General features: G+C 39.8%; 1 protein-coding gene across 6 annotated transcripts in view; it reads left to right on the plus strand.

The window, feature by feature from the left end:
- The window catches only part of HBEGF (heparin binding EGF like growth factor), a 906,786-nt gene that overhangs the window by 112,496 nt on the left and 778,892 nt on the right, over nt 1–15,398 (plus strand). Inside the window, exon 3 of one of the 6 annotated variants that reach the window (XM_089686640.1) lies at nt 5,367–5,458. The exons of the other annotated variants lie outside the window; for them this stretch is intronic. Within the exon in view, the coding sequence (XP_089542766.1) occupies nt 5,392–5,458 (67 nt within the window). The 5' untranslated portion in view covers nt 5,367–5,391. The remainder of the gene's footprint in view (nt 1–5,366; nt 5,459–15,398) is intronic. 6 annotated transcript variants of the gene reach the window in all.

Here is a 15,398-nt window from a genome sequence, read left to right on the forward strand (position 1 = left end):
CAGCTGGTGTTGATAAGCCACTCTGTGTCCACAACTATAAACTTAACATGGGAGGGGTGGACTTCAATGACCAGATGATGAAGCCATACTTAATTTCCTGAAAAGCCAGACGCTGGTACAAAAAAGTGTCTGTTTATTTATTTCAATGGCTCTATATAATGCTTTTGTGCTTTACAAAGCAACTGGACGAAGTGGATCCTTCCCAAAATTCCAGGAAGAGATCATCACGGCACTTTTGTATCCAGAAGGTGCTGTGGCCCAAACCCCCAACACAGATGCAGTTAGCTGGTTGCATGAGAGGCATTGTCCCGATGCCATTCCTGGTACCCCAACCCAAACGACACCCCAAAAAAGATGTTGTGTCTGTAGCAGACACGGAATTAGTCGTGACACCCGCTATTTTTTGTCCTTCGTTTTCTGGCCAACCTGGCCTTTGCCTCAAGGACTGCTTCTGTCGCTACCACACTAGTGGAATATTAGTATAGGGTACAGCATGGCACAGTTCAGGGCACATATTTTCACAGAGTCACGAAAGATGTTAGGTAGTCAGGAAACTGGCTATTGCATTTTGAGAGACCCTACAATCTGGTTTAAAAAGTAAAAGGCTGCATCACGACCTGTTTATTCTGACAGCAACAGGAACTTGCCACACGGCAGTGCTGTTGGATGAGATTTTTCATCCGGAGTTAAAAATAAGAGCATATATGCCAAAGCATGGGGGCCTGGGGTGGCCTGTGGGTGGAGGGCCCCTATGCTTTGGTATATATTTAAAAAAAGAAAAAAATTGGCAGAGATTTCTTCATCCACATCGACCGATGTGAATAGAGGAATCTGTTAGGTTTCTCCTTTTTTCTTTTTTTCATTCAGCCCACAGGCTGAATGACAAAAAAAAAAAAATGTCATGTGTGCCCACCAATTAGAAGTGGGTGGATGCAGGGTGGTATATTCTAATGGTGAGCATACCACATACTTTCTGGCACAGCTTTCTTCTTTTTTTCATTCAGCTGTATTAAAAAAACAAAAACTTTGAGTGGTTATACCAGGATGATGCCTGCAGCTGCAAGCATCATCCTGGTATAGTTTTTTTCAGCCGGTGATCGACTTTCATGTAAAATAAATCCTAGTGGCTAATTAGCTGCAGGATTGCTTTTACAAGCAGTGGGAGAAGATGCCCCCCTCCCCTGCTGCTTTCCACAGCCTTCTCGGGCAGTCCCATGCCATCGGGGGAAACTGAGAATGCAGCCGGTGTTTCTGCCAGCTGACCATAGAGCTGATTGGAGACTGGAATGGTGTCAATCATTTCTATAGTCTAAGAAATCAGAAGCTACGAGCATTTCATTACTTCAGTTTCACAGGATATAAACAGCACCATTTGTAAATTGAGAAAGCATCTGATCACATCAATCTTGGTGAGATTAGATAATGTAAGGGCAATGGAGATATTTAGGCCCGAATTTACTATTGTGCCTAGACACATTTCTGTGGGCTAAAGTCTATTTTTTAATAGCGACCGTCTACTTTTAGAGTGCAAAGACATTTACTAAAGAGAAGCGTCAACAAGTAGACTCCAAATTGAATTTACTAACGAGACACAGCCCAGGAATCAGACTCAAAAAGCAGACTTGCCAAGCAGCATGTCTAACATCATGAAAAATCACTGCAGAGACATGTTCACATTGAAATTTGCTTTGCCAAATATCAGGACTTCACTTTAAACAATATCTGACATTTCAAAAAAATTTTTAAAATGTGTAAAAATTTGTTTTTTTAAAGCAAGTTGTCACAGTAAAGAACTAGACTCTTTTCCATTGTCTATGGCCGGATATAACTGAGCATGTGCAGAACACATTTTAGATGCCTTCTGTGGGCGCTTTCTTTTTAGACCCTGTTAAATAGTAAATCTCTGTGTGGAATCCACTGACAGATGGCACTCGATCGAGTCTACTGTGTTTAACAAACAGCACTAGGCATATCTTTATGTATTTTAATTTGATTTCCTTAGTTCTATTGATTCTATTTTCTTTTCTTATCCTTTATAATTATTTCTGTAATGATTTTACTTATTTTGAAGGTCTAGATAATATTTATTTTGACAGCTGAATGTAAAAATAAAGGTCTGCAATAGAAAAAAAAAGAAAAAAAACTGCGTGGGGTCCCTCCTCAAATCCATACCAAACCCTTCGGGTCTGGTATGTATATTAAGGGGTAACTCAATGCCGAAATGAAAAAAAAAACAGTGTGGGGTTCCCCCAAAAATCCATACCAGACCCTTATCCGAGCATGCAGCCCGGCAGGTCAGGAAATGGGGGGGGGGATGAGCAAGTGCCCCTCCCCTCCTGAACCATACCAGGCCACATGACATGCCCTCAACATGGGGGGTGCTTTGGGGCAGGGGGGCTCCCCCTAAATCACCTTGTCCCCATGTTGGGCAGGGGGCTTATCAGAATCTGTAAGCCTCCTTTAACAAGGGGGCCCCCAGATCCCAGCCCCTCCCACGTGAATGAGTATGCGGTACATGGTCCCGCTACTAATTCACAAAAAAACTAAGTGTAGTGTAAAAAACCACAGGACACGGTCTTTGACAAGTCCTTTAATAAAACAATGTCCCCTGAAGTAGATCCAACGTCAATCACGGTGTCAGGCGCCAGTGAGCACAAAAAAGTAAAAAAAAAACGTTACGCTCCTGACGGAGGCTCACCAGCCTTATGCAGTGAGCCGGGGTAATGTGGGGGGGGGGATCTGGAGGCCCCCTTGTTAAAGCCCCACAGCACCCCCCCATGTTCAGGGCATGTGGCCTGGTATGGATCGGGGGGGTGCTCGCTCGTCCCCCCCTTTCTTGACCTGCCGGGCTGCATGCTCAGATAAGGGTCTGGTATGAAATTTGGGGGGAAACCCATGCTGTTTTTTTTTTTTATTTTGGTGTGGAGTTACCCCTTAATATCCATACCAGACATGAATGGTTTGGTATGGATGGGAGGAAGGACCCCACGCTGTTTTTTTTTTATTATGGTGCTGGTTTTTAAATGTAATTCTGGCTTTTTTGGTCTTCACTATAGCTCAGAAATTCAGCTGTCACTTCCCCCAGCTAAAAGAGAAAGTTTTGTTTGAGTTTATTTCCTTAAAGGTAACAAGGTTGACTTTTAGGTAATTAAAATGAAGAAATTGTTCTGTAACTTCGGGGAAAGTGACAGCTAAGCTTGTGAACTATAGTGAAGGACAAAAAAAGGCACGCCATTAGCATTGAAAAATCAGCACCGACGTACACTTCGTATTGTGAACCAAATTATTCGAACATTTGTAAACCGACCAATTAATTTTAATGGTTTGGCATTTGTATACCAAATATGACGTTCCCCGAGGCATTGGTAAACCAAGGTACGCATGTATTAGTATTGCAATCCTTTGTATTGGGATACATAGAACCAACATACATCGGAATTGGCAACATTGCACAACATTTGTGTCACATTGGAGATATCTGGCTAGTTACACTGACCTTGCCCAGGGACTTAGGGTTGATTCACAACACAGAAATACAGGCAGATTAGCATTGCAGCTCTGTGGAGTAGTGGTTAGCACTGCTGCCTCACAGCTCTAGGGTTGTCGGTTTGAATCCCAACCATGGCAAGAAAGTAGCATGATCTCTATGTGTGGCTGTCTTCAAATAGATGTTCTGGCAACATCTTTGCTTTCTGTCTAAATGATCCCTAGAATGAGGCCTTGTCTGTTGAAACACCTTCAAAGCTGCACCTAATGTGAATGTCATACAATGGGATGAGATAAGGGCCTGGACTACTAATAGATTTGATAATGCTGGTTTACACTCCACCCCCTTTTGTGAAGGATTTGTCAAGCAAAGAGCTGAGAAAGAGAAGAGTGAGCAAGAGATACATACTGAAGAGTGATAAAGAGAGACATACAGAAGAGTGAGAGATACATACTGAAGAGTGATAAAGAGAAACATACAGAAGAGTGAGAGAGAAAAGGCTTGGGTGGGGAATCCACACATCAAAATTGTTACAAATACTGGCGTGGATTTTTCCCCCAAATGCATAGCAGACCCTTATCCGAGCAGGCAGGTACCGCACGCCTTCAAAGATTTATTTCCTTTGTTGATTTACCTGCTTCGTTCACACTATATGCAATTGAAAATTGCGCTTTAAGTTGCCAATTTCACCGTTTTCTAGAGATTTTCAAACTAGTTGTGATTTCAGTTGTGTTTAGCATTGTAATTTCTATTGGAGTCTAGATGTGAAATTGCTACTACATTTAGCCATTGCCCAAAGGTTCGACAAGAACTACCTTTGAAATCGTAGGTTCAACAAACAAATGGTGTATGTTAATACACTCACATTCATTATATCCGATATCAATTCACAAACCGCACCTGAAATTGCACACCCTGGATGCGACTTGTCATGCGATTGACATGGCCAGCAAATTACCATTTGCATGGCAAATTGCACACAATGTTACTGGGGGCTAACACCACAGTCACATCTAATCCGATGTGGCAATTGCCCAACTTACAGTGAAGTTGCACGAGTTCACAATCCAATTGGATGTGAACAGAGCCTACAGTGGACAATAGGGTGCAACTTGGTCTACGATTTGCAAGTCTCCTGTCATGCCGATTGCATACCAAATCGCAAACAATGTTACTGGGGGCTACCCCGGTCAGATTAAAGCAGATTTCTGTGGTGGTTTATGTAAGAATTTATTCTACTTATGAAGGGCGGTGTCCCTTTCCCTTAAACAAAATATTTCAGTGCCTCCAGCCGTTAAGATACGGCAAATATTTAAAGAACCAATAATTTGGACACCTTAATAATTTGATCCCCACTTATTATTATACCTTGAGTCCTTTTAGCCAGTATGATTTCGTACCATATACACAAAAATTGCCTTTATAATAAATAGATAAATTTATTTATGTACAAAAATTATATATATATATATTAACACAAAACGCAAAAGACTGGTGATGAATGGATACTGGTACACACAATCAAAAATATAATATACCAATACTATACACCAAACAATTCTTCTAGATAATGATAAAGATTACAATTAAATTTAGTGATAAATGGTAAATGATAGTACTTCAGAGATCATTTCTCCCAAAACGTGGCCATAGAAATGGGAGAAAATATTCCCTGATAAATCGTACTATAACCAATAAAAATTAATTAATTTTGCAATATGTATGTTTTCAATATGACACCAAACAATTCTAAGCAGTAATAATATGGTTCTCTCTAGATATATATGTGAATACCCAATGCAATTTCTATCACCCCAATGCAATTATTATCACTCTATGCAAGAGAGGAAATATACAATACAATATTAATTCTTAACAGTCTCACCACACCCGGAACCTGGATTATGACGCCTCCCCAGTGGATTCAGCTGGCAATTGAAACGCCTTCAGAAGAATGGCCCCAGGGAGCAAGTGAGTGCAATAGGTGGTAGTGTTGAGAGAAAGTGTAGGATGGTAGAAATTCAGAGATTTAGGAGTCTAGTAGAAGTTTTAAAAGTTTGAAAATATTGAAAATAGTATTAAAAGGGCTTTAAGTTTTTCAGATGGGATAGATTTCAGCCTTGTCAGATTTCTTCAGCTTTTCAGATCTCCTTGGTTTTTCTGTAGCTTTTCTTATTTTTCTTAGTATGAGTTTTTCAGCTTGTCTTTTTTTTTAGCTTGTGTTTTTTTTTTTTTTAGATGAGGTGCATGGCTTTTTTATACCATCCAAACCATTGTTTTAAAAGACACAAAAATATAAGAAGTGCGGCGCTAATAAATATGTGTCTCAAGTGAACCAAAACACAAATATGATAGGCAAAAATTAATATATCAGATAAATAATAATGTCCAAGTAAAACGCAGGATCTTGCATGAAGTAAAAAGAACCAGGATCCAACAGTAAAATTGCGCACTCACCGGACGCGCTATAAAAAAGCGCATATGTAGTATGACCACTGGAAATCCATCATGCGGGGACAGTAGATAGCCATCCAGGAACAGGTGATCCCAGTATAATGGACAACTTCCAGATCCAGAAATCCCCTTAAGACTGGGTGAATGATAAGTAAGGGACTCCCTCCGGTGGTGAAGATGAGAAATGGAATTTCCTGAAATATGTTAGCTCCAGATAGGAGCCAAAAAAAACCTCATAGTGTAGTATGTAAAAAGCAAAAACGTTTATTCCAAAAATTTAAGAACTTAAAAACAGGGCAGAAACACTGTGAAAGTGAACAATGAATGGGAGTGTAACTGACCCAAAAGTAAGATGGCCGCCGGGCCTCCTCGTGGCTCCAGGCGGCTGAATGTCACGCTCTGCTGGCTCCTCCTAAGGCCTTTCGTGCTCCAGCACATCATCAGAGGGGAGGCCAACAGAAGCATGACAGACCTCTCTCCCTATATACCGTTGTGCGGCAATCGCGCATGTGCAAATCGGCGCCGCCATTTTGCCGTGGTCGGCACAAGTGCGCATGCGCGGATCCGCGGGCGCCATTTTGCCATAGGTCTGAAATCATATTTCAGACAGCACTCTCAACTAAGGGAATACTATGCCACCGCAGCACACCGAAGTTGATCCTATTGAATCCAGACCTTAAGCACTCTGTAATAGTGCATGTAATGCAGCACCATCGACATATTAAAGGTTATTGTCACTCATAAGGAATCACTTTACAGGTGCCATTATACTGAAGATCTGAATGAATGTACAAATGAAATGTCATATTTAGGCATAGTCAAAAAAGCCAAAACTTAAACTACGGACAGAGGCGCCAGTGGATCTGGCTGCAACATCAAAATATTTTATAATAATTATGTCATTATAAATGACACAAGACACTCACATTGTATCACTAAATTGGCAACAATCAATATTCATAAATAGACAGGTGAATGCCCAATATGCACACATATAAAATATAATACAAAAATGTGTGGAATATAATAAAAATAAAAAAAGAGGGATCTCCATTTTAAAGTCCAATGGTTAGAACTTGTCTTAATGTTACCAGCATATTAAGGTAAAAGTGAACAAAAATAAATCGAATGTAAAAAGTCTAAATATACGCTCCCTACACATCAAAAGACACCCTGACACTCATATTTAACACTGAGAAACCAACATGAATGGTTATGATAATTTTAACTCGCGGTAACCGCTATAGATGGCAATGATAATTTTAATCAATAATAGTAAAATGCCATTAAAGATGGCCAAAATACAAAGAGGCGTCATCCCCTTTCAAATATCACCAAAAAAAAGTAGGGGGGGGGGGAGAGTAAACCTAGACCAAGATAGATAATAGGGCAAATTACAGTAATATTATAATATTATTAGCAATAAAACTATTGACGTCGATTTCAATGTTAAGTCCCAGAGGGTATAAAGTACCCAGCTCATATACCCATCTTGTTTCTGCCTGGGACACTGCACGTGTTTTGTTCACACCCCTCCAATGAGGAGTAACGACGTCAGTAGCAGTAAACTTAAGAGAAGTGGGATCCATATTATGATGTATTCTGTAATGGTTCGACAGGGAATGATCTTTATACCCTTTTCTGATGTTTGCCACATGTTCTCGCAAGCGGTCCCTTAACCGCCTTGTGGTGCGTCCCACGTACTGTTTTAGACAGGGGCATTGAAGTAAATAGACAACATATCTACTATAGCAGGAGATAAAATTCTTGATGACATATGTTCTGCCTGTTGTGTGTGATGTAAACTCAGTGATCCTGCGTTTCCTACTATTGTCACATCTGCAGATCATGCATCTGTTACATGGACTAAACCCCTTCATGTCAGAAAACAGGGAGACACGGGCTGGGGGATCTATCACATTAGGTGCTAAATTATGCCTAATAGATACAGCTTTCCTGAACATAATTTCAGGTCGTTCAGGCAAGATGTTACTCAGAATTGGATCAGAAAGTAAAATATCCCAATTTCTCTTAATCAATCCACTAATAGCTTTATGCTGTATATTATAAGTAGTGACGAACGGGCAGACTTTAGTTTGAATAAGTCTGTGATTATCCTGTAACATAACATCCCTATCAGAGTCCGCAACTGACTGTATTGTTTCCATCAGACTACTGCTACTGTAACCCTTCTCCACAAATCTCTCCCTCAAGACCATAGCCTGGGAATAATACGTATCCAAGTTGGTACAGTTACGCCTTATCCTAGTAAATTGGCCCCGTGGAATGTTCGCTAACCAAGAAGGGTGGTGACAGCTGTGCGTGGGGATGTAGCTATTACGGTCCGTGGACTTGAAAAAAGACTCCGTAATTATCTTTCCTTCTACATTGAAGAGTGTAAGATCAAGGAAGTTTATTTGCGATTTACTGTACACATATGTTAAACTTATATTGTGTGTGTTGTTATTCAATGTTCCAAAGAAGTTCACAAGTGATTCTTCACTACCATTCCATAGGAGGAGGACATCATCAATGTATCGCCCATAGAGTGCCAATTCAGGCCAATCTCTGGCATAAATGATGTCCTCCTCCCATCTCGCCATAAAAAGATTAGCGAGACTGGGGGCAAACTTGGCCCCCATGGCCACACCCTTGATCTGCAAATAGTAGGTCTTGTTAAACCAAAAATAATTATTGGTCATTGCAAAATCAAGTAATTTGAGAATAAACTCTTTCTGTATAGCCGGCAAACTACTATGAGACACATATTTATTAGCGCCGCACTTCTTATATTTTTGTGTATTTTGAGGGTTTTGCTGTGATTACCTTGAGTGCATTGGCTGCTGCTGAGAGAGCGCTCACTTTTTTATTTTTTCTTCATTGTTTTAAAAGACCCTCCCAACAGGCTTTTTGATTGGCCGGTCCAGAGGTGTATGTACCTAAGATATCTCTCACCTGTCCACTGGGGGGCAGTCAGGGATCACAAAACAATTTGAGTATTAATGATTACTCATGCCTCGGTTGGAAACCAAGGTGATTTTAGATATTAAATATACGTCTTATCCAAATATATTTGATTCTACCTCTAATGTTCTAGATAGGAACCATAGAAAGATATATGTGTATTCAGTTATTCATTTCCCTGAGGTTCAAACTTGTGTGAAACATTTGCTTTCTGATGGAAACATACAACTGATACCAATTCACAAAATATCTTACTTTTCACCATTTCATACTTAATTTAGTGGTATGCAATCCCCAACTCTGCTGAATATATTTTTGTTTGAAAAAGAGTGTGAATAATATGTCTCTTCTTTAATGTCTTTGTGGGTAGAAATATATGTTCTAAGTTTCACCTTTTGGTTTTAGGAATGACGTTTCCCTGAACAGGAAACCTCTGTTTACTTGTCCATTGTTAAGATGATAGGGTAAACAACCAGTTATACTTGTAACTTTCGTTTGAGAAGTTTGTTGGTTCATCACTCTCCCCAAGGTTTTGTTTAATCTTCTCAGACTTACAAGTATCGTCTCACCATTGTTATTTTGGTCAGGTGTGGTGACTCACTGTTTGGAAGTCCAACCTTATATTTGACTTTATAATTAACTTTTTGTAGGTGAAATCTCCTCATTTTCAACAGACAATGGCACTTGTTGATAAAACATACTTTTGCCAGTCTTATAGTCACCGACATCAGCTCTCACTATTGTCTGTCCTGGGCCTTGTTTGACGACCTGTAGAAATTCAAATAACCTATTGTCTCTGGAACAGGTCTCTTCCACTCATTGTGTGGGTAACTTCACTAGAAGGTCATTTGAATTCTAGCCAAGAAAGGTTAACCCTTAACAGACGGCCGGGCTTGTTACTGTTGGAATGAAATCATATTTTTAATAAATAGTCCCCAAAAGTCACTACATTTCTAAGTGCTGTTATTTACAATACAGTCACATCATGTGACTTACAGTGAAGTCACATGATTTCAAAGTCGGGGGACATGCTGATTTAAAGTGCGATTTGCAAGACATCTGACACAGATCTCTCTGCAAAATGCATGAAAAGTAGTGTATTAATTACTTTAGAAATTGTTGCGGCTCCAACCAAGTTTGAACCACACCAATATGAACGCTCTAATAGCGGTCACATTGAGTGCGACTTGGCATGTGATTTGCATGACATGAGGCTTGCAAATCGTATGCCAAGTCGCACCCTATTGTCTGCTATTAGAGCAGTCACATGGGTGCGTTTCCGACACTGATTTCTAAAGTAGTACATGGCGATTTGCAAAGATATCTGTGTCAGATGTCTTGCAAATCGTAAGGAAATCAGCATCTTCACTGTACGTCGCACAATTTCTAAATCGGCTTTGATGTGACCGCGGTGTAAGGTCTTTTTATGTTTGATTTCCTGAGTGTTTTCCGATTTATGGAAAATGCCGCATACTAGCAAAAGTGAATTGACATTTTCAGTATTGCATGCGAGATGTGGTCATGTGACTGCCTTAACTCATGCGATAATCTGGAGTGAATTGTGCCCATGGGGCCAAGAAATATTGCCAATAGGGTTCCCTTTCACATCCCTGTTCGATGTTCTGTTGTATGCTGCACAGGTACACGTCACTGTGGCTTTCTTTCTGACTCTGATTTGTGGGGCCTGTATACCAAGGGTTAACGCAGGTGGGAAGAGGTTTCATCAGGTGCAAACACTTTCTCTGACCAAATGAATGACAGTGGTGGGTGTGGCCTACCTTTTATATGAAGATGCAGTTGGGGCTGATTTTTGCCTGGTATAGGCACATTATTACTGCAAGTCCTTGTCTGTGGTGGTTTGGGGAGGAAGAGATATTGTGGTGAATTGCCCCAGGCCACATCCACGCTGTGTTTTGATGTGGGCTGTAAATGTTTTGCATGGTCTTCCTTCTAAGGTGTTTGTGTGTTATTGTGTTTAGTACCTTTGCATTGTAATCCTAACACATGTCCATTGCTCTGCTCTTCCAAGTTTGCTTTATTTAGAATGAAATGCAGTTTTCAGACAAACATGGTGAGAAATGTATGTGTGGGGGATTTGGGGAGGTGTTATTTTGGCATGTATGTATTTTTATATTGATATTTCGATCTGCAGCTTGCTTTGTGGATAAATAAGCCTAATATGTGATTTATATTAACTGTTTCCTGCTATAACCTGTGAAAGAACAGTTCATTAGAAGTATAATCTTTTAGATTGTAAGCTCTTATGAGCAGGACCATTCTATTTTGGCAACATCAATCCTGCTTTTTTTTTTTTTTTTTTTTTTTTTTTTAGATCCATTGAGGTACATAGCAGAGGTTCAAGGTTCTTCCTAAATATACAGGTGGCACAGACACAAGCATACACCCAGGGCCACTGTTAGATATCATGGGGCCCCGTACAGCATACCTGACAGCCCCCCACCGCCAGAGAAAATATCCAAATTATATTTACGGTAAAAATACACTAAAAACATTATTAATGGACATAATCCCAACCATATTCCTGTGAAATCTAAATGATAAAACTGTACTGAGTTCATAAATAAAGCTGTGTGTGTAATTGAGGTTTTGGGGCTCATGGGTGCTGTGGCCTGTAGAGTGGGAATCAGTGGTTTGTTTTTGTGGCTATCGCCATTTGCAGGCAACCTATGTTACACTATGGAATTTCTGCAGGTCATAATTTGACAAGCATATGGGTGCAGGTGTACAGCCCTGAACACAGTAAGCATTAAGGGCCACTTCCCCATGCCATCACACCTGTCAGATTAAAACCTGTGTTCATACAGCTGCTGCGTCCGCATAGTGTAACAGGTGGCTCTAGCCACATAAACAACCCCCTCATTCATGCTGTACAGGCCAGAGGACCTGTGTGAATGGGGCATTTTTTACTTTTTTTTTTCTCAGCTTGTTAATTTCAATGGCCTGCCTAATGTGTGGGAACATGCAAAAATACTGCAGGCATATTATTTTAAAAGCGTGTTGCACCTAACTGTGCACATCTGCAAAGGGCATTGCATTTCTTTGCTGTGCTGGAAAATGTGTGTTCTTGCATGCGTTTCTGCACCACCAATGGTGTGAACAAGTCCTAAGGGCCAGTTCACACTATAGAAACAGTCTAGATGTGTTCCTGATGCGTTTTTGCATGCCCTTTTGGCATGCAAGTTTAGTGTGTTCCAGTACATTTTGGATGCGTTTTGGACACGTTGCATTGCATTTTTGTATCCCTTCCAGTTAGTTTTTTCTTTTTATTCAATTTAATTAGGGACATGTGCATTTTAGTACATTCAACGACATTTCAATGTGTTCCAGTACAGTTCTGTGCAGAAACAATGCAGCGTGGTCAACTTTGTTTACAGCACCTGCAGTGCACTGAAAATGCAAGCGCTGATGTGAACTATGACATTGACAACCATATAACCTTCTGTTTGTGATGCCGAAAAAGCAACTGAAACACATGTAGTGTGAACTGGTCCTAAAGATTATTAGAGGTAAGGGAACGGGACTGACCAGGGATTGTGAATTCAATCAGACTAGTGGTGATATACAATCAGCAATCATATAATAATGTGAGATCTGAGCTGTAGCTGATAGAAAATGAGACACATTCACTTGATCAGTAAATAGATTGTTAAAAAGAGTGGGGCGGTGATCCATAGATTTGCATATGGGACAGGTGATGATTGGGTGGGGGAGGGGGTCAAGTTGTATAAGGAGACAGATTTAAATGAAGATAAAAAAGTTACAATGAAATATACACAGCATGAAACTTGCAAATTTCCAACTTGGTAGAAGAACAGGACGCAAGTAACATTCATCCACTTTCTAGTCATTAGGCAAAATCATAATTGATCAATATTCCTGGCACTGACACAACCCAGAAAATTGATCTCCATTTTGTTAACATTCAAAAATGATATTTTTTAACATTTATGCAGGCCCAATGAACCTAACAGCATGTCTTTTGAGTGTTGGCAGAAACACATCCATACAGGGAAAGCATGCAAACTGGGATGCAGCTATGACTGGGATTAGAACCCATGACCCAAGTGCTGTAAGTTCTGAGCTCTAACCACTAAAACACTGTGGGAGACACAGTTTGAGACACAGTTTGAGACACAGTTTGAGACACAATGTAGAATAGTTACGTTGTTTAAAAATGATAAAGCGAGCGCTGTTAAAATTATATAGACTAGTAAAATGGTATTACACAAGATAAATATAACCACGAACAGTAGTGCATAAACTGGTGAAAGGTCAGCCACCCTTGTGACAGTGTACTACACTATTAAGCACCTTTCTGGCTCCTGTGGCTCAGCTAATTCCTCCTCAGGACCATTTGGGCACCTACCCTGATGGATGGGTGGATGGCTGGAGCTGGATGACTAACTCATAGCTACCAGCATACTGCTGCACCCCCAGATGTGTGATGTGTATAACCCATGCGCATTAATACTTTTGTTCTGGTGAGTGTAGACCAGTCCCAAGGGTGGTTTATGTTTCACGAGTTCATGCACTACTGTCCGTCACGGAGAAACCACACGTGCCATGCATAGGCACTCTGAGCTGGTACTCTCACACGAAGGACATTCCATTATTCAGGAATGATTATATGAACTTATTTTAGCACCATTTACCATTTTACATCATTCTTGCAATTCTTTGCATGTTTTGGTTTTTACATGCGTTCATTATTGATCACATGCATTTATAGTGCTGCACTTGACTTTAACATAGAATAGTTACATGATTAAAGAGAATGAAGCTATATCATTATATTGGGAACTTATTCCAAATTATTAAACATTATTATTATAAAATTATTAAACAGTCCAAATTATTTGAGATATAAGTGTGAAAATGTTTAACATTTAAAAATAGAATGTATGACATTCATTAGTAAATGAATAATATAGGTGTACTAATTATGTTATATTCTAAGTATTCTCTTTTGCTAGCAGGAAAACGCCAATGGTATCATGCCCGCGCTTGTGCGCCATCTAGCAAACATATCCGGTATTGCACCTAAAAATGTGCCAAACGCGATTCCACATGTACTAACAGAAAAGTAGACGCTTTTCAATGAGATTGCTAGATGCCTCTCAGAAGACTGACAGGTCTTAATTGATTTAATTGAGTCTGCCTGAATGGTCAGAATCTGCTGGTAGACTCAATTCTTAGTAAATTCGGGCCTTAGAGTCTGATAGACCCCAGATTTCTCAGAAAAGAATATATGACAATGCCCATTGACGTTATAGGTGATATTTGCATTCCCTGTGATAGCATTAAAAAAAAAAAAGTCATTTTCCAGAAACTTGTGGAAAACAAATAAATATTCCATGGATTCAATATGCCTCTCAGCAGATAGCTTACGGTGTCTACTTTATTTGGGGGTGTTTGTACTATCCTGGTATTTTAGCACCTCAAGAAATGTGATAAGCAGTCAGAAAGCTGTGTAAATTCCATTATCTATACCATAATTTGTAGATGCTATAACTTTCACACAAAGCAATCAATATACACTTATTGGGATTTTTTTTACCAAAAATCTGTAGCAGAATACATTTTTGGCCTAAATTTATGATGAAATTTGACAAATGAGAAAATATTGTTTTTTTATATCGCGAAAAATAAAAAAAGCACAGAGGTGATCAAATACCACCAAAAGAAAGATCTCTGTGTGGCAAATTTCATTTATGTACTTTTTTTTTACCAAATACATGTAGCAGAATACATTTTGGCCTAAATTTAATGACTAACTTTGAGTTTACTATATATTTTTTATAGCCAAAAGTAAAAAAGTTTTTTTTTTCCAAAATTTTTGCTCTTTTTTTGCTTACAGCGCAAAAAAACGGAAAATTGAATGACAGATACTTACCATAATTTTCATTTCCTGACTGGCTCCATGTCAGTACAGCTGGGTAAGGGCCCCACCTTCCCATACTTCCAGGACCTAACTCATAAAATTTGAGCCCACCTGCAGCCACAGTGTTCTGTAACTAGTCCTACCAAGCTGGATGGGAATTGTGCCGACATGGAGCCCGTCAGGAAAGAAAAATTACGGTAAGTATCTGTCATTCAGTTTTCCGTTTTTCTGACAGCTCTATATCAGCATAGCTGGAAACTAACTACCCACACAGGGAAGGGATAACACTACACACTCCTCAATTCTGTCATTAAGACTGCTTCTATACAGTAATGAGCCATGGACATATATATATTGACCCACACATAGCTACCCTGCAGATAGTGTCTGGGCACACTCAGCCTGCTGCCACTCAAAGTCGAGACCCTTCAGGTGGACAGTGAAGTGATGCCCCCTGGCACAGCCAACCCTTTCAACTTGTAGACCAAGGAGATGAGCTTCGCCAACCAGGAGGCAATAATCTTGTTGAAAGCCATAACATTATTCAACGCTTCACCTGGAATGACAAACAAGTGATCTGACTTCCTGATG

Source organism: Staurois parvus, unplaced genomic scaffold (assembly GCF_062004578.1).
Source record: "Staurois parvus isolate SC_StPar_1 unplaced genomic scaffold, SC_StPar_1.0 ptg000403l, whole genome shotgun sequence".
Classification (NCBI taxonomy): Eukaryota; Metazoa; Chordata; class Amphibia; order Anura; family Ranidae; genus Staurois; species Staurois parvus.